Source organism: Sciurus vulgaris, assembly GCF_902686455.1.
Source record: "Sciurus vulgaris genome assembly, chromosome: 1".
NCBI classification, from domain to species: domain Eukaryota; kingdom Metazoa; phylum Chordata; class Mammalia; order Rodentia; family Sciuridae; genus Sciurus; species Sciurus vulgaris.
Window position 1 is genome coordinate 92,381,233 of NC_136461.1, and position 26,671 is coordinate 92,407,903.

Here is a 26,671-nt window from a genome sequence, read left to right on the forward strand (position 1 = left end):
ACAATGGCACACTACTTGTAAGTTCCCAAATATTTTCTTCTCAGTTAACTCTGTTTAATCCCATTAATTTCTCATATTAGTACTGAATCTCTCTTGTTTTATAAATCTAATTCATGAAAAATTATATGCAATTGTTATGAATTTAAATTCTCCCCTTTTTTGCAATCATTCTCAAAGGAAATTCCTTTGTAGTATATGTTACATGAATTTACACAAAGGAATAAATAATATAAATATGTACTGGGTCAACAAAATTACAATATTCTGTGCTTTGAAAATGCATTTCCTTAATATTTTGAATTTTTTCATATGTGCACCGCTCAATTCAGTATTGATCACTATAAAATTCAAATGAAAATGAAAAATTCAACAAGAAACAAAGCTGGTCTATTATAGTTACTTATTGCTAATAAGTTTTCCTTTAAATTATATAGCTGTAAAATTAGATATAGTTTAATCTTTTACTTATATATTTTATTTAATGATAAATAGATCTATGAATAATGCTACAATTTGAAACTTTTATTCAATGTTGACAGTAACATCTATCTTCTATTTGCACTCCTGAAAAATGTAGGCATTGGGCTTGCTGCTTTAAATATACATAGTATTAATTTAATTTAGTCCTCACTTTTGCTTTGAACTTAGTTATTATGCCCACTTTATAAATGAGAAAATGGAGACTCAAAGAAATTAACTTTTCCATGTCACATTCTGTGGTAACAAAACAGATTTGAGACTGGGTGTGATTGATTCTAATGCAACTGCATTCTAAACTATTGCTTTCTGACATTAACATATGAAAGATGACAGTTCACATGTTGCAAAAGAACTATGTAATACCTGTTTTTCTATAGTTTTTGTAGCTAAAGGACCTATTTAAGCTACGATAGAACTCTTGACTAAATTAACTAGTTTGTTTGACTATAATTTAAAAGATTACAAGTATTAATTCCAAGTATTATATCAAAGCAAATCATAATTTCAGTAATAAGGTTATTATTGTTAGAATAATTTTCACCCATCAAAATATATTTTACTTTGTCTAAGAAAATAAATTACTATGTAAAACAGATAAAGTCAGTTATGAGCATAATAGTTTATGTCAACCTAATTTAGGAAACAATTTAACACATTGTTCTAAAGAGCATTCAGGTCTGATTTAATGATGTCACATTTTTTATGATGTCACATTTTAAGTGAAGAAAACTTTCACGCTATTATTGTTCAGTCACGCTGACCTAAGGCTGATTATTCTATCATATCAAAATGCATGTGAATCACTCTTTAAGAAATGTGTAGTTACCATATTTCTCATTCCATTAATAATTCATGAATACATAGTCTTCTAATTTTGTTAACAAAGTAACTGAAATAGATTAAAATAGCCCATCATATTTGCATAAATTATTATTTAAAATGACTTATGATCTTAGGTTCTCAACATAGGAATTCATTACATAATGCAACTCAGTATCACTAACTTTCTACATGTTTTCGCACTTTGTTGTACAGAAATAACGACCATCCTAAACTTTTGTTAATCATTGCTTTATCATTTTTTACTATTTTTACCACATAGTTTGAATACTAACCAAGTTTACTTTTTTGCAAATTATATATATATATAAACAAAATCTTGAAATATATTATTTTGCAGTACAAGATTTTGTACATATATGGATGTTCCTCAACTTCTAATGGGGTTTTATTACAATAAACTCATCATAAATTGAAAATGTCATACACTGAAAATGCATTTAATATTTTATATCATAGTTTAGCAATATAATACCTGATAGAGTACCAGTTCTTTGCTCATCAGAAGCTGCCCATGATTCTCTTTTATGATATTCATATCACTAGCCCAGGAAAACATCAAAATTTGAAAGCCTGTTTGTACATTTTCTGAATGTACATTTTCACACCAGCATAAACTCAGAAAATATGTCAAACCATCTTAGTTGGTAATATATTTTCTGCTTAATAGGTTTTTGGATTCAACCCTCTTGATTCAAGCATCTCTAATATATTCATTTTCATGGCCATAAAATATTTTCATTTATGAATATAACAAAATGCATTTATCTTTTCTATAGTTATTCTTCTGAACAAAGATAATATGAGCATTCTAATATGCCCCTCTTGGTAAACATGTGCAAGACATAATACAGGATATGTACCCAGAAATGCAATTACCAGTTGGTAGGAAAAGTTGGTTAGAAACCACTAAGCAACTTAGAACTATTTCTCTAAAGTGGTTTTAATAGTCTAATAAAAGACTATTAGAAATTAACCAAGAATAGATGTGAATGATGATCCCCATTGTTTTCTGAAAACATCTTTTCTAACATCTGGTGTTAAGTAAATTTTTGTTAATTGGTGAATATAGGTTGTTATCTCCATGTGAATTTCAGCACATATTTCCCTGATTTCAACAACAACATTTCATTTATTTGTGTATTTGTGGGACATTTCTGTCAAATGTCTTCTCATAACTTGCTGAATTTTTTTCTATTGGAATATTTCTTTCAGAATTTGTAAGAAATACTTAGGTATTCTAAAAAATTATTCTTCATGAGTTTTCTCTGTTAGAAATATTTTCTCCTAATTGAATTTTTTATTTTCCATATCTTTTTAATATTTTTCAATAAACAGAAAATTTTAGTTATAATTATTTGATAAATCGATTGCTTTCTTTTTAATAACAGTCCAATGTAAAATTATTAGGTGCTACAAGAGGTTGGTCTATAGACATTGTTATATTATGAAAATAGTAAAATGATAAGCAAAGAACAGACACAGGAAACCTGAACAGGTCAATAATAAGTAATGAGATGAAATCAGTAATGATGTCTTCCCAAAAGGAAAGGTCCAGGATCAGGCAGCTCTATTGCTACATCTACCAAACTTTTGAAAAACTAAGCCCACATCTTCTCAAACTATTTCAAAGAATTGAAAGGGAGGGAACTCTTCCAAACTCACTCTACCTGTCTAGCATCACCCATATTAAAAAAATAAACCAAACAAGAACACAGCAAAAAAGAAAAACTAGGTCATTCACTAAGTTCAAGTGATGCTTCAACATCCACAGATCAACAAATATACTACATCACACCAACAGAATCATCTTAATGGAAATAAAAAAAAAATCAGTAAAATAGTGTCCCTTCATTATAAAAGCCCTAAACGAACTAGGAATAGAAGAAGTTAGATTCAACACAAATAACAATGACTATATATGATAAACACCCAATCAGTATCATACAGAATGGGGAAAAGCTGAAGGCATTTTTTCTAAAACCTGGAAGAAAACAAGGATGTCGACTCTCACCACTTAGTCAATATAGTATTTGGAGTCTTAGCCAGAGCTACTAGGCAGGGGAAAGAAATGAAAGGTATACAAACAGTAAGGGAAGAAGTCAAATTACCTCCTTTTGCAGAAAGTATGATTCTTTCTGATTCCATATATTTAAAAAAAAAAAAAAACAACAACTAAAGACACCACTAAAAGGATAAGGAAAGGATAAAAGAATTCAGTAAAGTTGCAGGATAAAAAATTCACATTAAAAAATCAATAATATTTTTATATACCAATAATGAACTAGCTGAGAAAGAAATCTAAAAACAAACTCATTCACAGTAATTATGAAGAAAAATAAAATACCTAGAAATAAATTTAACCAAGTAAGTGAAAGACCTCTGTAACAAAAATCTCAAAACAATGAGAGTAGATTCAAAAAAAGAAAAGAAGGAAATAACTATCATTTTCACTGATGGTAAAAAAAAATATTAAACATACTGCCTACAGTAACTTAAAATTCAATTCAAACCCCATGAAAATACCAATGATATTCTTCAATGAACTAGGGGAAAAAGTCTAAAATTCATATAAAACCACAGAAGACCTCAAATAGTCAAAGAAATACTGAAAATAACAGTGTGCATGCGCGCACACACACACACACACACACACACACACACACACACACACACCCTAATGCTGAAAGCAGCACAATACTAGATTTCAAGACATACTACAGAGCTATGGTAACCCAAACACCATAGTACTTGCATACAGATACACAGACCAATGGAATAGAGCAGATATCCCAGAAATAACCCTACACAGCTAATATTTTTGAGGAAGGTACCCAAAATCATACCTGGGAGAAAGGAAAATCTTTCTAAAAAAATATGCCGAGAAAACTGGATATCCACATGTAGAAGACTGAAACTTGACTCTGTCTCTCACTTTCTACAAAAATCAACTCAGGATGGATCAAAGACCCAGATGTAAGACCTGAAACCATAAAACTACTGGAAGAAAACATCGGCAAACTCTTCCAGACATTGGTATAGGCATTTTATTATATGACTCCAAATATACAGGAAACAAAAGCAGAGATAGACAGATGAGATTATATCAAATTGAAAGCTTCTATACAGCAAAGGAAACTACAATGAACAGAATGGAAAAACACCCAACAGAACGGGAGAAAATATTTGTAAACTTTTAATCTGAAAAAAATTAATGTCCAGAATATGTAAGAAACTAAAAATCTCAACAACATAAAAACAAATAATCCAACTTTAAAAATGGGTATATGGTCTGAATAGACATTTCTCAAAAGAAGCAATATAGATAGACAACAAATACTTGAAAAGAGCAGATCAAAATCATAATTGTACTCTATTTAGATAAACTATTATTGAAGAGGCAAAAAATAAATGATCCTGCAAGGATGTGGAAAAAGAGAACTCTTACACACTGTTCATGGGAACAGAATTGAGTACAGTCATTATGGAGATTCCTCAAAGTAAATAATAAAAAAGGATTTATCATGTAATCCAACCATCCCTCTTCTGCTTGTATATCCAAATGAAATGAAATCAGCATACTGAAGAGATACCATGTTCACTGCAGCCCTGTTCACAATTGCCAAGATATGGAATCAAACTAGTGTTAACAGAAAGATGAGGGGACAAAGAAAAATGTGTTGCATATAGGTAATGGAGTATTATTCAGACATAAAGAAATATGAAATACTGCCATTTATAGGAAAATAGATAGAACTATAGGACATTGTGTTAAGTGAAAGAAGCCAGACTCAGAAAGAAAAATACCACATATTTTCTCTAAAGCTAAAATAAGCCAGATTTGACTATAGTGATTACTGGAGGCTCAGAAGGGTGGAGGGGAGAAGGGGTAAAGGGAGGTTGGATAACAAGTACCCAAACACTCGTAGAAGGAATAAGTTGTAGTGTTGTTTCATAGAATAGTGGGCTGACTATAGTTCATAATAATCACAATATCATTCATTATAGTTCATAGAAAACTACTGTATATTTTTATGAAGATCTAGATGAGAGGAGCCTCAATTTCCCAAACATAAATGATGAGGAGGGGGAATGATAATTACCCTGATTTTATTAGTGCATGCTGTATACCTGTTTTGACATCATAATGTACCCCATTATATGTAAAATTATTATATTAATCAAAATATGAAAGTAAATTAAATTTAGTTTAATTTAAAAGTTTTGGAAATCTAAGTTCTTCGGCACTCAATATTTTAACAATACCTACTTGTATGTTGGTATGGCTCTTCAGGAAAATTCTGTCTTAAAATTTTGTTCACAAGTTAGAGAAGTTTGACCATATAAAGCAATATAATATTATGTACTGATTCCTGAGCTTATTGTATTGATATGGCATCCAGGCTTTTGCAATGCTTTAAGTTACCACTGGAGTGTTGACATCTTATCCCCACATGGTATCTCAGGAGTTGATGTTCAAGGTACCACTGGAATTTGTTATGAGTCTACATTTTCACTGAGGAGAGTACAGAGCTGAGTAGGATTTGTTTTTCTTGTTTTTGTTACGATAGTGAAGTGGTTAAAGAATTTTCTACTTTGATACATTTTAAAAAAGTACTCTAAGACTTTTTCAGTATCCTTAGAACATGCTGCCTATAACTTATATACATAAGTTTAAACACATGGTGAATAAAGAGCAGATATTTCAAATAGAGAATTAAAAACACTTACTCTTTTTCCAGGAGGACCTGGTGGGCCAGCCTCACCAGATGGACCAGGAGGACCCTATAAATAAATATGTATGTAAATATGAAAGTCACCTCTTAAGAAATTGGGAATTATCTTATGGTCTACATAATTTCTCAAAATCTGGACAGAAATAGACCTGGTTTACTCATTTCCACAAATCTTTCCTTTAAAAAATTCAGCCTTATTTCAGATATCTAAATTTACTCTAGATATCTGTAAATTGAGTTAGTAAATTCATATGGTAATCTTCATAGCTAAAGGAGAGTGAACCAGAGTCTTTCTATGTAAAACTCTATACTTTTAAAAAGTACTCATTTCTATTTGGCAAACATTCAACCAATATACTAATTAATAGACTCATACAATTAATAATTCTATCCAGATCACATAAATTTGTGAAACTATAAAGCTATTACCTATAAATTACTTATGTAGTGCTAGCATTGCCATGGCCAGATAGTCACAATATGCCAGGATTTGATCCACAAATCTCATCTACACAGAAGAAGCCTGCAAATACTTCATGGAGATGGCTCTAAAGAAAAAACTGTTAGGACTACAGTTATCTTCAGGAGCTACTTAAGTTAGTGCCCTCTTTTTGTGGCCAAAGCACACACTTTCATTCACAAATTGAGAGAGAAAGAGAAAGAGAGAGGAAAAAATTAAAAAAGATATTATATATGCTAAGTCCAGTTAATAAAATGAAATAATTCATGCTAATGACAAGTGACTAAGTACATTTTCTTCCTTTCAGTCTTATTTGTATTTTTCAGATGTAACTTTCTTAAGTTCATAGATGAATACATGACCAATGAAACTCCACATCATGTACAACAGCAAGAATGGGATCCTAATTACAACAGGTTATACTCCATGCATATGTTACATGTCATAATATATTCTACTGTCATCTATATCTAAAAAGAAGAAATACAAAAAAGGATTTTTTATTTAACAAAATGAATGGATAACTGAATCTGATATACAATGACAAAATCCTTAGTATGCTATGACTGCACTTTTTATTATGACTTTGATTATATTTTTGATACATCTCAGGAGATAAACATTCCGAAGATTAAACTGGAATTCAAATATTTCTTTGGAAAAATGTACACACAATGAGCTGTGCTTTTGAAAGGTCGATCATTTCTTTAAAATAACTTGAGAGTGTGCGAAGATGAAAAAAAACTTAATGGGTTTTCTTACCGGTTGCCCAGGATCTCCATCTTCACCTTTGTCACCACCAACACCATCTTGACCCTAATCGGCAATAGAAAATGAATCCAGACATTTTTCACTACATTTCATTTTATCAGGGAAAAAAAGTTTAATAGACTACCTTAGTGTGTTCTTGAGATAAATTATCAGATGGACAAATAAAATTGCTATACTTCCTTTCTGGACTGTGGTGCCTCTTACTCTCTCCATAAAGATAAATGAAACTGCTGCTACATCAAATTGAAAATACAGTCTGCTTTTGATATAAGGCAAGGAAGAAGAGGCAATTAGTGTGAAAGGCAAGTTCATCCTTGGCCAGGAATAGATATGGTGCAGTTGGAGGTATGATTTGCATTACAAAAGAGACAGGGAAAAGCAATCCTGCAACTTTAATAACAGGTAACTTGTACAATCTAGTAAGGCTGAACAACTAATTTAAATGAAGAGCATAATCACATATGAAGGTATAATAATCTAATAATAAATACTGCATGTATTTTCTTGTAGTTGTTTGTTTTCTTGCTCTTTCTGCTTTTGAAAGTCCATTTAAGTAATGAAGAATCTTCTTCCATTATTAACAAGAGAAACATCCCTATCAAAATCATTCTTACATTTTTTTTCATGATACTTACTGCAGGGCCAGGTTCCCCAGGAGGACCAGGATCTCCAGGAAAGCCAACAGGAAAAATGAGGTTTTTGAAGGAAAATAAATAATTGAAAAAATTATGTTAGGACATTTTGAAATTTAAAAGGTTAACGTCATGGCAAAGTCTATGGAGAATATTTCTCTTCTCCTGCTAGAAATTTTTTTAAAAGTGAAATTAATTAAGAATGCTTATGATATGAAATGAAGAAAAGTCAGCTTCGCCAACCACGTTTCTAATATTTCTATAAAACATTCCAAAGTGAGTTCGGCATAAATGCCACTTTAAAGGGAATTAAACTACTCACCGGGTTACCCTTGGGGCCCATCATCACCTGGTGGCCCCTTGGCACCAGGAGGTCCAGCAGCACCAGGTGGACCAGCTTCTCCTTTTTCTCCTCTTTCTCCTTTGGGACCCTACATAACATAAGAAAACAAATAGATACTTTATAAGCTTTAAATCAGTTTTTAACCTCAGCATATTGAGTCAGACAATTATTTTCTTTGAGGGTCTGTTTTGAGCATTGTAAAAAGTAAAACAATGCAAACCGTAAACAGCCTAGGGTTGTAATTAATGCTTTCACTTGTGCAAATTGTTATTTTTTAACTTCTTTGTGAATCAAAATACTCTAGGGTATGCAAAGATATTAAACAATAAGTCTCTGCATTTGTGATTACTTTTAATGAATTGAAAAGGGAAAGCAAAAAAACTAAATCATTACTGGTAGTTAAGTTACATATTTAAAATGCTTTAAAGAAATTCTCAAATAATATCCCATATTGACAATAAGACGGTACTTACACCTGAGCCTGCTTCTCCAGGAGGCCCTGGGTTCCCTGCTTCTCCCGGTTCACCCTATTAGGGAAAAAAAAAAAAAAAAAAAAAAAAAATTGAATGAGTATTAGAACAGAAAAATGACATTTTGCAGATGTAAATCTGCCTTAATTTACAAACACAGATTTTAGAGTAGTCCCTCCTTTATTGTCTTCCTTTATTGTCTTGTTTAAAAGACAAAGAAAAACTTTAATATGAGTAAGAAACTTTTTTATTAATGAATTCAGTGTTTTATTTCTCAGATGAGGAGACAGAACCAGATAGGCTTGATGTTACAATTTCTCCTGGGTTAATTAGAGATAGCACATCAAGTTAGCTTACTGCAAAACCATCATAACTGTTGTCTGTGTGTTTCCTAACAAATCATGTTTTGTATGCATTAATATTTACATTATGATAAATTTATTGATTAGACATTTCAAATTGTTTCTTACTGAAATACAAATTCACTTTCTCTTTAACATAACAAATCATCCAATAATTTGAGAATATATTATGAATCCTACAGGATATGGTTAGTAGAGATCAGAAGAACATAGGAAAAAAAGACTATAATTATGAGGTATAGAAGGTACTTAAATACTGAAACTGCTCCCTTTGAGAATATACTTGTAATAAATTTCATAGCATTTATGATATCCTTATTTAGATATGGATGGATATTTTCTAGCTTAGCAGAATAATAAATTTCTAGACAAGCAGGTTTTAGCTATGAAAGTCTGTTGCTAATGCCTCACATGGAGAAATGCATAAATAGATAAAACTTGTTAAAGTGATCATTTAAATAATACAGTACATTCATGAACTGCACTTCCACTCATAATCATGGTACTAGCACTCTGAAATCAGAGATCTTAACAATTCTGAAGTAGGTTTGTCTCATTCCACCAATTTTCATACCCCTTCCCTCTCATTTTCTTCTACATATTCTAAAGTTACTACATTGTGTACAACCATAGAAACAAAATTATGTACCCCATTTGTGTACAATGAGTCAAAATGCAGTCTGTAAAAAATTAAAAGCTACATAAAAATAATTTAAAAAAATAAATAAAAATAAAAAGGAAAACACACACACAAAAAAATTTATCTGTGTATATTTCAGTGTTTGCATGTGTGCATACCTGTGTGTGAATAGTAGTGGTCTCTAAAACTCTGTATCTTAATGTCAGTGTCAAGCATCAAATCTTATTACTGACTGACAGCCATTTCATGACAGAAATCTAGCTTAGAATCAAACTGAGGTTGTTACAGACTGCGTCTCATCTCTGAGGAAGAAGACAAGCAAGATCCACTCACCGCACAGCCATCATGCAGTGCTTTGATGTAGGGGTTGTTATCATAGGACATCTCCTCATCATTTGATCCCAGGAACCGAAGTGCTTTGTCATAACTTCCTGATGACACATCATACCAGGCAGCCGACTGATGACAGTTGTAGGTGAAATTTTGCCGAGCAGAGGCAGTGAGGAGTTTTAGGAATGTCATTTGCACCATGTTAATGGAATTGCCTTCAATATCTAAATATGAAAGCTGGGAATAAAAGAATAAAAAACACATAAAGACTTTTTTTTTTTTCTCTTTTATACTACAAAAAACAAAATCACTGTTGACAGTAAACTGTGATGCTGGAAGCATGTAGATGACAAGTCCTTTTTAACCAACTGAGAAACAGTGTGAATTGAGGTCAGAATACTCAGATACAGGATTTTATGAACTCAGGACTATCTCCAACTAGGTTACTCTAACTACTACTTGTTGTTTCCTAATCAGTAAACACTGCAAGAAAAAAAAAAAAATTGATTCTGCTTTGAAGAAAACACTTCATTATTTTTCACAACTTTTTTTTTTTTTTTTTTTAAGTTGTAAAATGGTGAAACAATGAAACCGAGGAATCCCAGTGCGATGCAAAGGTTACCTGGTTTAGTTCTTTGATCGTACTCCTGAACTTTTTATTTTGGGGCCATAATCTTCCAAGGCATTTTGGTTTTCTAATTTTCAAAACAGAGTCTCAGTTCATTCTTAGATAGTATGTATATTCACAGTTTTATCACTAGCATCCAGCTTAATGCCAGAGACAACCGGAGTTAATAATTGTTGAATCAATATTTATTTTGTATTTATAGCAGGAAAATAATTTTAGATGTAAATTATTAAGATTTGTCTTACATCATCTTCACAAAATTTTTGTTGGGTATAATTAATATAACTGAGCTTAAGAGAAACACATAAACCTAAATTTAAAAAATTACAAATCCACTCGGATTTATAGGTTAAGGCAATGCAAGAGCAACTAATCTGATTTCCTCCTTATAGTAAGTTTACCTGTTCCTTACTGACTAACAGATGTGATATTGAGGAGCCTCATGAGTTTAGAGGAAAAAATTTCCTTTGGCAAAGCACTCTAAGGAAAATAAAACTGCACAAAACAAAACCACAGGGTTCTATGTATTTTTTAAAACTCATACACAAATAAGAATGTAGCACAGTGTGAATATCTAACCTGAAGCCTAAACTAGAGAATTATGAGTCATTAATATGTATGTTTATATAGGAACAATAAATGTATAAATTTTCACCAGTGGAAAATAATAGCATTTGAAAAAGAATATTAATTAATTGAATAATTATCTGGATAAGTGGGAAACTTAAATTTGGTTAACTCCTAATTAAAGTAATTTAAACATATATTTTAAACTGTTTTTAATATGACTTTAGTCTAGATCCAATCTTAAAATATCTTTATAAAAATTTTAAAGGAAGCTGTTAATTGTACGGAAATACACCTTACATTTGGCTTATAATAAAAAAAAGGTAGGTTTGTTTACTATATTCCCAAAGATAACAGTTAGAAAAAAATAACTGTACATGCTAAAAGTTCTTAATGAAATGAAGAAAAAAGAACAAATTAGTAACAGAAAATGAAACAGTGATAGTCAAAGACTTTAAATGGATATTATATACTTTTGCTGATATTTTAGCAAAATTCATTTTATGATGACTTTCAGTCTTGAACTGTATTATTTGATTATTTTTTTCAGTAAATTTAGTATACTTCCAGATATATTAATACAAACAAAATTAAACTGCTTTAGGATACCATAGTGGTCTAAATGGAGCAAACTGGAGAACACATAAGCTCTACTTATGGAGTTTTTGATAAACCATTTCTTGTTGAGGTATTAACATACCAATTTTCCTCTCTTAAATTCACTAAACCAACTTCCTGGTTTCTCCTTTGGCCATGATGAAATTCTTACCTATTGTAAAGGAATGGGAAAATTAGAAGTTAGGTAAATTTTATGAATAGTATTGTTTATGTCCATATCAATAAATTTCACTAAGATTAAGAGCTAAAGAGCTTTTAAAATAGTATTGGTCTATAATAGACAAAATGAGACAAGGAGCAACATTTGAGATAGATCTATGAATTGCATGTCATAAACATTGAATCATTTTCTTCATGATCTCTTCAGTGCTGTAAAAATAAATGGGGAGAAACAATTTGGTAAAGGCAGACTGAGAGCGATTGGGGACATCAGTAGAACTCTCAGGTAATTTCTCACAAAAGAAATCCTCCAAATCCCAGCCAGCATGAACCAATAAGGCAAGTAACAGCACTGCGTATCAAAGGAGGCATTCTGAAAATATTTAGCTAGTAACTAAGGGCAGATAGATGTTCCAGAAAAGTCATTGGTAGAAAGTAAGATGAATCATTCCTTCTGGGAATATGAAGAATCTCTTGTAGACTTGTATTTATGTTTTTATTTGTAAAGATTAGTAAATTATCAGTTTATAAGACTTTACCTTAGGGAATCTGAATCATCATTGTGAGGGGTTGGAATTTTCCTTTGTTCATGCATTTTTTGGGGGCTACAGGAGATTTATTATGATTGCCATATGACAAGCTGGGGTTGGGAAGAAGGAAGTTGCTTTCTCTCCTGACCTACTATATCATTCTGATGTCACAAACTTAAATTTTCTCCTAAAAAGATATATCACCACATAAAGTTACTTGCTTTGCCTTATGGAGTTTCCTTTACCTCTGTAAGCCTGCACCATTTACTAAGAAAATGAGATTTATTACATGAATATGATAAAGATAAAATGTCTTGCTTACAAAATGTTTGGAAAATACAATTATGCTAATGAAAAATCTTTCCTTATATTAATGATTTGCATGTAGCTTTAAAGATAGAACTTCAAGTATATTGATACTGTTAGGTGAAAAGCATGGAGTATGTGTGAAGACACTAAACATTTAAAACATGGAAGTGCTAGAGAATACTCTTATTTTTATGTAAAGACAAATTCTTTATAAAATTTTGCATTTTGAGCATAATATGCAGCTGTGAGTGCTACCATATGATAATTGGGCATAAGAATACTATATATGCACTAAAATTTGAAATTCAGCTGTGACGTGTGATGGAAGTCATAGAATCTTAGAGAGCAAGCAGGTGCCTAAAGAATACATCTGGGCAAAAAATAAAGGAAAGAAGTATTTGTTAACTCTATGCGTCACTCTGGTGCCTTATTCATGTTTATGCAAATGAAATGCTCTAATTACCCTGTAAGAAAAGCAGATAAATGAAAATATGACAGTATAATTTTCATGTTTAGTTCAATATTGCAAAACATGGCAGGAACTGTCAACATTCACCACCAAAGCAGATTGGTACTTACTCCCTCTGACTTTTTGTCTGGATACATGCAAGTCTCACCACCAGATGTGAAATTACAATAACTTTGAAGGAATCTCCTGAGCAACCTTGGTTAGGATCAATCCAGTATTCACCTACAAGTAGGAAAAAAGCAGGTCTATATAAGTTCATTAACAATAATATTAAATGCATTAGATATTAAATTTTATTAAAGAGAAATAAGGAAGTCAATATTCGCAGATTCCCTACATTTTTGTTTTTAGGCATATTAAGGTATATACTTGATTAGTAGGAGTGACTTTATGTCTTTTTTGCCTCAAATCTTTGTAAAGGAACCATATCTGAAATACTTTTTTTTGTTCTAGCATACCAATCACTTTTAGGTATTAGTCTGTCACCTCTTCAAATAATAACATTCTGTTAATCCATGTATAATAATATACGCATAATGGGATCAGATCTAGTTGAGCCCAATCTACTATGTAGTACTTTGTTTTAGAAATATGAGTGTATGAGTGTAAAATTCCATTTTCACCTCATTACTCATCTGTAACAATGGAGTACCTACTTAGGCTCAGGAATCATACCTTCACCTTATCTTATACAAAAATTTTTTGTAGTAAATATGCTTCCTCTTTGAATGGGGTCCTAAGAAGGATAACTGCCTTATATATTTAAATATGAACTGCTATTATTGCCTTTAATGCAATGTTGCTGAACAAATTTTATGTGTAAATAATCATGGTTAATATTTTTGGATTAGTGAGTAAAGATGGTCAATATTAGGAGTGACATAAAGTTATTCTTTGAATAGTTGACAAATATTTTTTTAACAAGAATTATTAGGAGATAAAATTGATAAGCATGTGACAATTACTTTGATTTCTTCAGATCATTTTCATGCTGCCACCTTATTTCAAATGTGATTTGAATTATGTGAATACACTGGTTTATGAACTTCAGCATTTTAAAGCTCTCTGGTACTGAGTTTAGTACTGGAACTCTCAAAACTTCAGTCACATTCATGTTTACTTTCTACTATATAAAAGCAGGGAAAGTACTTTAATAATTAATAACATCTTCTGTTTGTCAGGTAGTAACTTGAAGATTTTAACAAAAACATTCACACTTTTTGTGATTATAGCACCAATACATTCCATCTGAAACAAATTGGAATTCTCAGGAAAAATATACAAGAAAACAAATATCATCTAAAATTTTATCAACCAGAGATAACTGTTTGATATTTTTATATGTTCTTAAAGAATGTATTATTTGGAATTTTATGGGAACCAATTTTATTTCATTTTATTCAATTAACATGGTCATTAGATATTCTTTCAAATAATATATTTATAGCTTACTTATTCAGATATCTTTGTTCATACAATGGACCAATATCCTGTGGATACTATGTTCAATTTATCTCTAATTTATTCATATCTCATTCTACTACCATATCTCTAAATGAGCCCTTTGTCATCTCCTGTCCAGACTAGTCCAGGAGTTTCTTAACCAATTCCCTTGACTTCATTTTACTTCCCTCCAAAACTACTTTAAATCATTTTCCAATTCGCTCACTATTGTTCAGCCACAACCAACTTCCTTTTAATTCCATGAAAACATCAAGATCTTGTCTTCTTCAAAGCTTTGCAAATGTTTTGCACCTTTTGACTAGAATACGCTTGATTCTGAGCATGACTGACTATCTTTTTAAAGTTTCAGCTTACATATTACCTCCTCAAATATTAACATTGAATTTGTCCAAAATGGAATCATCCCCTAGTTAAATAAATGTCTACTTTTCCATAATAACAGTCATAATATGCTATTACTAATCATTTTGGTTTTCCTATCTATACCGTTAGATAATAAATAGGTCAAGAGCATTATTCTTTCTGTTCATCTACGAATGTGTGTATGAAATGCAGTGCCTGGCATCAGTCAATCAATATTAATCTTATTTAGTTGTCACACTGAAGAATTAATGAAGAAGATAGTTGTACAGAAACTACTGGAAACCATAGCCCACAATGGGATTACCACTCCTAAAGTTTACAATACTTTTTTTAACTTCTCTAGTTCTAAATCATATGTGCTTTTATAATTTAGTAATGCTGCTCTTACATTTGATTTTCAAATTTGTATGATTACCTTATTCATTTTGATCTTAAGTGAAGAAATCATAGCATTTAGTTGTATTCTCTGTATTCTCATCTAAATGTCATAAAAACCTTAGTGGAAATTTGTTGATTGGTCAAGTATATTTAAATTTGGAAGTAAAAGGGGAAATTTTCTAGCACAGGCTCAAGCTAAATCATTTAAATCCTTTGTGTACGTTATGCTAATTAAAAGTAAGAATCTCTATAAATCACAGAACTAAACATATCTTTTTCTAATAAACATAAATTGGAAGACCTTGAATCATCAGTTTGCACAGAATCCTTAACAACTGTGTGTTTTAGTTTTAATTGTTTATGCTTAGGATAGTACAATTTTATGGTATTTTTCCTTTATAGTGGCTACTTAGGAATTAATTTAGACTTTGCTATCTTCATGGTGTTAGATCTCATTTATAAAATTCAGTGATTGATAGTGCAAAACAATATTTTCTTGGAAGTAAAAGGGGAGGTAAGGTATTTCAGTATAAATTAGAAGGTTTAAAGTCAGATAAATATCCACCCATTTTAATTAAGTAATGATGACTTTAATCAACTACCTTAGCAGAGCTGAAACTTTTTCCTTCTCAGAAATAGATGTGTATAGGTTTTGCTAAGAACTAGGCAAAATAAATTATCCTGATTATAATTATTAAACAAACCATGAACAGTTGTACAGTATATGTGTGGATCAATGAAAGAAAAATTTTTGCCCCGTTATCCCAATGCCTAAGTATTCTGTTCACCAAATTTTGCTAAACTGATAGATCAAATATTCATGTTATGCTATTTAATCATATTCATATTATCCATGTTAGTGCAAAGTACTTGATCATATTCATGCAAATATTAATTAATATTAATGTAATTGTTTTAACATACTATATTAATATAAAGTAAATTGGTAAGTCAGTAATAATTGTATGGTGATATGCACCTATGAGTTCACACATAATATCCATTCTCAGTTATTTACAAGGTGAAGAACATTTGTGTGAGCAATCATTATCTAAAAATCATCTTGTCACAATTCAGTGAAACCTTATTTAACAGACAAGGATTTTCCAAAGAAGACCTTGAATTACACAGTGTAAATGACTTTTTCTGTCTACAAGAGTAGAATTAATAATTGTTTGCTCTAATTTTATTTAGACAGTATATTAAACATTTAATTAGAATTAACGAGCTCACAATGCACTTCAGTAACTTAGCAAATCAGTACATTTGCTTTGTCATGTATTATTAACATACCATCTGGGAAGTCAGGGTGGCTGAGTTGCAGGTCTTTGCAAGTTCGGGCAGGATTGGTCTGAGTACCCATTGGAAACTTCATATGCTCAATGTCTTGCTTCAGGGAATTGAGGGAACCAAATTTTCCTCCATTCCATCAGAGTAATCGAGAATATTATCGCCCATATCATCTTGCATGCTTTCAGTATGTCTTCTTGTTTTTTTGGATGACAAGATTGGTAAAGGCTGAATGACTTCACCAGGTGGACCCTGTAAAGGAGACAAAGTGAGTGTAAAATATGTGAGTGTTCCATAAAGTAGAGTATTCTGCAGATTTCGTTATTGCTGGTTTTGTTCTGGTTAGAAGAAATTATAGTTGGTTTAGTTTTCCTGTAGCTACAGAATGATAAGTGAAAAGATCATATAAATACATACATATACATGTTAATTTTGTAGTTTCTTTTGCAAATATGTGGTGTAGATATGGAGGTAGGTGCACAAGTCATATTTCTGGCACTTTACACATTAGCATAGTTTTCTGTTGACATGTTATATATGTACTCTCTGATTTTCTGAGTAGTACTCATTTACACAGTATTTCTGGAACTATGTAAAGTCTCAGCTGAATGCAATGGCTCACACCTGTAATCCCGGCAAATCAGAAAGCTGAGACAGGAAGATCGAAAGTTTGAGTCTAGACTCAGCATTTTAGCAAGATCCTAAGAAACTTAGCAAGACCCTGCCTCAAAACAAAAAATAAAAAAGGGCTGGGGATGTAGCTGAGTGGTTAAGTGTCCAGCATTCAATCTCCCATACCCCATGCCCCCCCCAAAAATATTTTTACAGATTAAAACAACATTTTAAAGCTCTTATACTACCTAATGATGTATATTTCATAAAAATTTATATTCTGAAACATAGAAAATTTATAAACAGTGTGCTTCAATATCTACAACTTACATCTTTATAAATTAACACTGAGAGGCAGACTTCAATTTTTGTCTATACAAAAGTAGAACCACACCAAATAGTAAATCCATAATGTTATAGTGAACCATGCAATAATTCCTATGTTGAATACATAATTCTTGATACCTCAGAAATTTGAGAATTTATTTATAAATAGGGTCATGTGAGATGGAAAGAGTTAAGATGAGGTCATTGGGGTGGGCTCTAATCCAACATGGCGGACATTATTATAAAAATGGAACATTTGAACACAGAGACACATATAGAAGGAAGACAATATCAAGGAGAGAGGTTCAAAACAGATTCCTCTCCCACACCCCTCAGAAGAAAACAGCCCTATTGACTCCTTGATTAGGACTCCTACCCTCCAGAACTGTGAGATTCAATGTTCTGTTTTTATTTCTACTCAGTCTTGCGGTATGCTGTTATGGTAGTCTTAGAAAACTAATACACACATAATTGGAAAATTTTAACTCAAGAAAGACAACTAAGTATTCTTTCATATACTTATACATTGTAATTCTACCTTTAGTAGTGTTTAAGTCTGGTAAATATAAGTACTTATAAAGGTAGCTATTATTTTTCTTCTATTATGATAATTATATTCATTAGAAAAGACAATGCCTAGCAACTGAACTTTTGTCTTTATTCCTAAAGTTAGGTAAATGTATCTCTGTGTCATACAATCTATTGAATTCATTAAAATACACAAAAATCATAAGATTCTTTTGAAAAAAAAATCATATTATTATGTATAAGATTGTTATATAATTAAGGTTTCCTTATTTAGAGTCAAATCAATTCATCGATTGGTTTTAGCATGTAGACTTTATTACTTAATTGACATAGTTACATTTGTTATAAAATCAAAAGTTTGGACAGTACCTGTTTTCATTCATTTTATAATTGGAAACAAATCACTGCCAGTCTCCAGATGTAAGTTATCAGAACATCATTCTTGTTAACATGCACTTACCGGAGGCCCAGGAGGTCCTGGAAGACCACTGTCACCCTTCTGGCCAGCAGGTCCCTGTTAGAAAAAGTGAACATAAGTAGAAAACGAAGTAATTTAATGGACTTCACTGAAAAATTAAAATATCAAGGGGAGAAGTACTTACAGAGGAGCCTTTGTTACCCTTGGGACCTTGAGGACCCTAGAAAATGCAAAGACAAAAGCAGAGATAAAAATCTGCAGCATCTGTACCTCTTTGTTATACTCAGAGCTTAACTCTACCTTATAAGATTGCTTTGCCTTGCACTTACTGGTAAGCCTGGAGGACCAGGTGGGCCAATGGGACCAGCAGGACCTGGAATTCCCTAGAGGGAGAATCATCGAATTTATTGAGTTTTCCTCAGCAATTCCATTTCCGTTTGCATAACAACACACATTCCAAAAGGTATAGAATTTAAAAATGCCTAAGAATAGCCTAAAATTTTCCATTGTGAAGCTGAGAAATAACTTTCAGAAAGTAATCTGAATTTTTTCCACCTGGTGCACTGTCTATGGATATTGAGATGCTAAATAGATGGCTCAAATAGCTTTTTTATTAAATATCTGTAGTATGAAGATTGCATACATATATATTTTATATTCCTGCAGCACTCAGAATAAATTTGTATATGATGAAGATTCAATACATATTTGTGCAAATACTAAACTATAATTTTTATGATTTTAACAATTCGTAGTTTTAATTTATTTATTCTAATGTCAATAAAATCACTTGAAAATAACACTCACTAAAACCAACCACCAAGGAAAGACTGCTCTAAAGTACTTCTTTGGTCACGCTTAAGGAGATATGTGCAAGTCTGTGTGTATTATTGGAAGAGAGAAGGTAAGAGCATCCGTGCCTCTACTTACCCCATCCCCCTTTGCTCCTGGAGACCCTTGAGTTCCAGGGAGTCCTCTGTCACCCTTCTCCCCTTGCTCTCATGGAGGGACCAATCAAGCCAATTAAACCAGGATGCCCATTGAAGAGGGAAGAAAGAAAAATTTTAGTAATACATAAATTATAACCATTACAAAACCGAAAGCCCTAGTCAAAACATTTGCATATTAATTATAAAATAAAAAATTTAAAATGTAGATCAATAATTAAATAACCTTTCTAAAGGAATATAAAGTTAAGATGCAACCCTCTCTCCTTGCTTCACAGGATTTTTGCTACTTAACATTAAGTGCAACCTTTATTAGGGTTTGGGTGTATTATGTAGATGAATGTTTTCTAAAATATCATCCTCAGTGCTTCATGTGAGGATCCTCTAGCTTAAAAAAACAATATATCAATAAGTAATATTGATGATATAACAATGGGAAATGCATTATTTTAATAAGCATCTAATTAATACAAAATGATTTTCTATTCTTCAGAGACTTTGCGGTTTTAAAAAACTTTTGGAGATTTAAAATAATCTAAACAATATTAATGCCATTCAAAAAACTGCTTGTTTTCTCTATTTAGTAACAACACAGTATAAATTTTAGGAGATATGATTACTACTTGAAAGAATATTTCTAGTTTAAATTATTTTTATGTTTTAAAACATAAAAGTGGTCATTTCGCTATTCCATCTGCTTATCTTGTGAATAGTTATTTTAGTACAACCATATGCTTTCTCCATATGGTTTCTAAAAGGGCACGCTGAAAAGATGCAACACCCAATTCTGGTACATGTTTCACTATTACTTTGCATACTTTCTCTTCTATAAACACATCTGGGAAGCTGAGAGTTAGTAGCTTTTCATGGTTAGAATGACAAAGCTATCTTTTGAAATTTCCTTTTGAAAGGTTTTAATCGGTAAAGTAATGACTTCTATTATTATTGCATCAAAAGTGTAACAACACCAATATTTTAAACTTTTTACCTTCTCACCCTTGGAGCCAGGATCTCCTTTGAGACCAGGTAAACCAGGAGGTCCCTAAATAATAAGAAACAAATAAACACAGAGAGTAGTCATAAATATAAAAATCATATTTACTAATCACAGAGCTAGTTTGATTTGGGAATATTCAGTTCAAAACAAGTCCATAATGATCAAAGTTTATTTTTCAGAATTCTACATAAATTTATATGTTTAAAACATCCTGGTTTAATGTAGCCATACCATACAACCATAATACTGATAATTCTGATTAAATAAATATGAATTGAGAAATATGTCATAGTTTATGGGAATATTTATATTAAATGGACAATTTCCATACATCCTTCTATTAACAGACAAAAAAATTTATGCAAAGTATGCGGTTTTAAATGTGCATGTATCCAACGATATTCTAATGAAAGAAAATTAATCACCAAACAAGTTTATGTTAATTAAGTTAGATTCTCTTTTGCATTAATATAAACAATTGTACTGCTTTGTTAAACCAAGGACAGACAAAAGAAGACTTAAAATTATCTATTCACTTTTAAATATATTCTAAGGGTGGATTTTGACATTGCCCTTTCACGTAGATTGGAATACCCAATTGGGGTGCGGGGTGCAGCTCAATGGCAGAGTACTTGACTAGTATGGGCAACGCCCTGGGTTCAATCCCCAAAACAACAACAACGACAACAAAGAACATTAGAATATTCTATGGTAATGAATCTCTCAAAGTGCTGTCATCCAAACATCAGCATCAGTATCAACTGTGAACTTCTTAGAAAGAAATTATTAGACCTTATCCAGATCAATGGATACAGAAATGTGTGTGGAATCCAGTAATCTGTTTCATAGATCTGATGCTCATTAAGGCTTAAGAAACATTATTCTGTGGTATCAGACCCTAAATCCAGATAATCAATATGCACATCAGAGCAGCATAGAGAATGATGAATATTAAAATAAAAATATGACTTATTAGTTTAGCATCTTACTAATTTTATAATTAAATGTACATAATTTGCATCTACTTGTTTTGGTCTTATCAGAAAAGATTGGTGAAAAGGAAGTAATGTTGCCCAACAGCATATTTTAAAAAATTGTTTTATAGGAAGCTCCAATAGCCATTTTAAAGGAATACTATAAATGGGTAAAGGAAGCAATCAGGTAATCATTTAGAGAGTTTATATAACTATTAGGGCAGGTGTCAGACTATGCATTAGAATAAAGAGGCATAAAAGAAGCCTGGGAAAATCATTCTAATAAAAATGTAATCATGGGTTTGATCCCTAGCATTGCCAAAAAACTAATTGTAATAAAAAAACTATGTACTTGAAATATTTAAGAATATTAGCTACACTTGATATATGGCAGTTAAAAATACATACATTCTCTGAAACTGAAACAAAAATTTAAAAAGTATAAGAGATTAGGGAGATAGCTCAGTGGTAAAGCACCTCTGGGTTCAACCACTAGTACAAAAACAAAGAACCCCAAAACTATTTAAGAGGCTATATATATATTTTTTTCTTTCTTCACCTCTCATTTTATATTCAAACTTTCAGGCATACCATATACTTTTCAAAATTTTTTCTGTAAATGGGAAAACAAAGATGTTGCCTGTTGGGCATCAATATTCAGTTACTGTTGTAGTCACAAATGTTGAACTCTAAATCTTATACCTCTGAGTTTTATTCATAAAAGATACTAAAGTAACTGTTGTCTTAATATTGAGATAATGAAAGAAAAATCAGGCTTATCAAGACTCAATAAACAGTGAAGCATAACACAAATATCAATACTATCATTAGCTTTAGTTATGATACAGATGGGGACCTCTCATCTTCTCATCCTTATGATAGTACAAGTTAAAATAGCAAAAAGAAAATAGTAATTATAATTCCTCAGGGCATCATAAGAAATATACTAGACATTATTTTGTGTTTCAAATGAATTTTACATATTTTCTATACAATTATTCATGAAGGAGTTAAGAGTATTCCTCTAAGTTAATAAGTTCTTATGAAATTACAAACTATGTCTATGGATGAATTTGCCAGCAAAATCAATTTTGTATTTTCATCAGCTGGAAATGGAAATTGATAATGTTATGATATTGAGAGCAGTTATAAATACCCGTCTGAACTCGGAACATATCAAAAACAACAACTCTGCATATAAAAATGTTATTCCAAGTTACATGTTTTCTATTTCCTCTTTAGGATATTGTAAATTGAAAACCCCTAGGGAAATACATAATTCATATGCAATAAAGAGAAATGGAAAACAGGGACCATACATTCTTAAGTGTGTAGAATACACAATCAACATTCCCCCTGCAGTATTATCCTTTATGGATATTTGCTTGATCTGCATCTCAAAGCTCTACTGTACTGAAACTTAAAGAAACTGCAGATCCCACACTTTCTTAAAACATAAAATCATGAGATATTATTTAATTTGGGGGGAAAACAAGTGTTTTATTATTTCAACCTGTTTAATCATTATGAAATGTCAAGCATGTCATCCTCTTTCACATAGTTTAAATATAGCATTAAGAAAAAAATAAATTGTGATTCAATAACCCATCCTAGTTTTTATTCAGGCTTTTATGTTTGAAAAATAATGCTATCAGACATTTTACTTATCACTTATTAAAAGAAGGAATATATAATAATATTAAAGTAAACTTGTCCAAAGATAAATAATGATAAATATTTCCGTTACATTGGAATGAATAGGATTTTCAAAGAATATGAAGCAAACAAATAAAAGCTTAAAACTAAATGTTAGTTCTGCCTTCAAAAAGATCAAATAAATATTAGTTTTTATTATTAAGTCACATTAATTTTGATCTGTAGCAGGCAGAAGAATTTAGTTACCACTGTTTTTCTCTTTAAACACTCTTATTCACATTTACTTTTCACTCTGTACTCAAGAACCAGCAGTTCCACTTAAAAGTAGAAATAAGAACAGAATTGTTTATAGGCTCATCATTGTCTTAGTCTTCCTATTTGCACCTACATTTTCTACTTTTGTGATCTAAGTTCCATATGAGGATTCTAAATGTAGTCTTGTCCATATAGATCTGTATACATACCACATGGGTTGTATTGCACATATATAGGATAATGCATACATAGAGGTTTAAGTTAATTTTATCATTTTTATTTTGCTTTTTTAAAGTAAAAGACATATACAGTACTTCCACAAAACTCTAGTAAAGCTGGATAAGATAGAGTGGAGCAGACAACAAGCTAATATCATTTTTAGAGTTTTAATATCTGTTCATTTCACTTTAAAGAATTTTATCTCCATAAATTCCTATAAAATTGTTAAATTATTATCTATGCTGATGATGGATCATCTGTTGGAGTTCAATTGTCTAATTAGGTACTAGTCAATCTGGAAAGATGAAAGCCAATAAGTTTACTTATTGAACAGCTAACCAGATTTAAACACTAGGGAAAGGGAGGAAAGACGTTGGTGGCAGTGACTAGTGGAACTGCTGTAGGAAGTTACAGGTAGCTTCTAGAAGAGAAGAAGAGACCCAATAGACAGCTTCAGAACTCGGTAACAAGCTGAAACTCGCTAGACTTGAATATTTGTGCAAACATATTTAAAAGGTAATATTTTAAAAGGTAATTTTTTCCTTTATTTAAAGGAAAAAAATAAAATATGGAGAAGCTATATTCATAACAATTTTATGTGAATTATTTTCCGAATGAATATAAATTGCGTAAATTTTCACATCTCTGTTAGTCTCACCTCCTACATCTTATCCACATTTACAACTCCTTTACCTTCTTTCATAATCTAATCATACTTCTAATCAGGAAGAATCCAGAGTGGAAATTATTTAAATGGTCTTATTCTGGGTATACTTATCATCCTCTGTTTGATTCCATTATAGTATTTATCACATGTTCTAACTGCTGAAATTGTAAATTGACCTTCTCTGTTTGCTCTAATAGTCAACATCTTCCAAACCAGATTATTGATAACACATACAAACACACACACATAAACTGAGGTGAAATTAGTTCCTTTCACTAAGGAATACACAACTGATGTTTCTCAAAATATTTATCATTATTTTATTCACTTAATTCTTTATTTTATATTACTAGTGCCCATCAATTGTTTAGTGGTATAAAAATTACTCATTTAACAGGCATAAAAATTCCATGAGGTAGAAGATGTTAGTAACTAAATTTAACTCATTTAAATTTTATGGCATTTCATGGAACAGATGCTCTTAATCCCATTTTATAAATGAAGAAACTAAACTAGAGAGAAATACACACAACACACACACACACACACACACACACACAGAGAGAGAGAGAGAGAGAGAGAGAGAGAGAAAGAGAGAGAAAGAGGGAGGGAAAAGAACAATATTTCTAATGTCATTCTACAAGTAAATGGCAGCGCACGTATTTGAAAAATAGAGAGTTTGAATTTAGTCAATGATATTAAACAGTAACCATGATAAATTACTTCTCACTCTGATTAAAATATTACCTATTATAATAAATAATTTTTAGCTGAGTTAAAAAGCTCATTAAATTGCCATAAGTAGCATTCTGGAGATGATTGCTCAATCCACCCTCACCTCATGGACTAAGCACATTTTCATAGAGATTAGACACCACAGCCAAGACTACCCAAAGCTATGAAAAAGCTATACTATATTCATGTTATAAGTATTCTCCAACAAAACCAGCAGTCAGAGAATTGAGTAGGCTTACTTCTGAGGTTCATCATTTCTGTTCCTAAGTGGGTTTGAATTGTTCAGAGCCTTGTACTCTAAACTTACATTTGCTTATGAGTCAGAAGTACAAACTTTTGCAAGCTGGAATCAGGTGGTATGCCTGATGGTTTTATTTTTAATATTAGCTAAAGGAAATCTCCAGCATGGTACTTTTTTATTTCATCTGCAGAAAGGTCAGTATACTTATTGAAAACCCTGAAATAATAAGAAAAAAACCTCTGGCAAATTTTAGGATGACATTAAGGTAGAGTATTTTTTTCTTCCAGGCTCTGACCCTGTGCAGTTAGGCACTTACCATAGTAAAGAAGAATATTTCCTAAAGAGTCCTGTAGATGTAGAGTGATCCTGCTTCAGACAGGACCCCATTTCTATATGGACGAGATTATGTGCCCAATTGATAATCTCCGGCTTGAAGTCAATTACAATTTGACGATACTTATCCAGTTAACAAATAAGTAATCTTTAACTTCTTCAGCAAAAGTTTAAAATAATACCTTTAACGTTTATGAAATACTTGATGATGTGTGAGGGGAAATGGTACTGTCTAAAAAACGTGACTGGAATCCCTCTTGAATATGATTGTGAATCTGAGTTTTGATGGTTTTTTGGATATGTATGCACCTCTGAGATAATATATCCATGACAAGAGGCTTTTGACTAAGGTTTAAATTACTACGTGGAGGAACTTGGCCATTTAAACCAATATTCACCACACTTGCATTGTACAGTGTATACTACTTGCTGTTTTGATTAATCCTTTAACATAACTATTTTTGGATAGTGAAGGTAAAATATCTATAGTGTGAAACTGATCCATTCACAAAGCAAACAAGTCATCTACTAAGCAATGATTTTAAAGATCATGTCTTTTTTCTCACTGTCTGCCCAAATTTTAGCAAAGGTAGCTTGGATGCTACAATAAACTGCATCTCTAAATAGTAGGCTAGTCAATAATTGCTTTACTACATTTCTCAAGCCTATAGTTTGCACATAATGTTTATAACACCGACTAAACTTGAATGTTGGTTATAATCGTATCTTTTTGCACTAATGGGGTTTAGTGTCTTATCTTTCAGCCAATATGTCTCACAGAAGGAACCACTTATTTGGTCAAGGAGTCACTGTAAGCCTGTACCAACATTATTCTTTTAAATGAAGCACCAGGAAGCATGGATTTTGGGGAACTGTCTGTACTAGGAAAATGACTTGCAAGGCCGTTAGTGGCATTTTATTCT

General features: G+C 31.5%; 2 protein-coding genes across 2 annotated transcripts in view; both read right to left on the reverse strand.

The window, feature by feature from the left end:
• Positions 1–26,671, reverse strand: part of COL11A1 (collagen type XI alpha 1 chain) — a 243,926-nt gene that overhangs the window by 24,794 nt on the left and 192,461 nt on the right. Inside the window, 6 exon segments of the mRNA XM_079133305.1 lie at positions 6,052–6,105; positions 7,279–7,332; positions 7,923–7,976; positions 8,242–8,259; positions 8,261–8,350; positions 8,736–8,789. Of these exon segments, the coding sequence (XP_078989431.1) occupies positions 6,052–6,105; positions 7,279–7,332; positions 7,923–7,976; positions 8,242–8,259; positions 8,261–8,350; positions 8,736–8,789 (324 nt within the window).
• Positions 8,876–26,671, reverse strand: part of LOC306654203 (uncharacterized protein) — a gene marked incomplete at both ends in the record, with an annotated part of 32,492 nt that continues 14,696 nt past the window's right edge. The window contains 12 exon segments of the mRNA XM_079127525.1: positions 8,876–8,932; positions 10,068–10,301; positions 11,960–12,028; positions 13,455–13,516; positions 13,519–13,566; positions 16,843–16,965; positions 16,968–17,091; positions 18,767–18,820; positions 18,909–18,944; positions 19,054–19,107; positions 19,655–19,720; positions 20,660–20,713. Coding sequence (XP_078983651.1) covers positions 8,876–8,932; positions 10,068–10,301; positions 11,960–12,028; positions 13,455–13,516; positions 13,519–13,566; positions 16,843–16,965; positions 16,968–17,091; positions 18,767–18,820; positions 18,909–18,944; positions 19,054–19,107; positions 19,655–19,720; positions 20,660–20,713 — 981 coding nt within the window.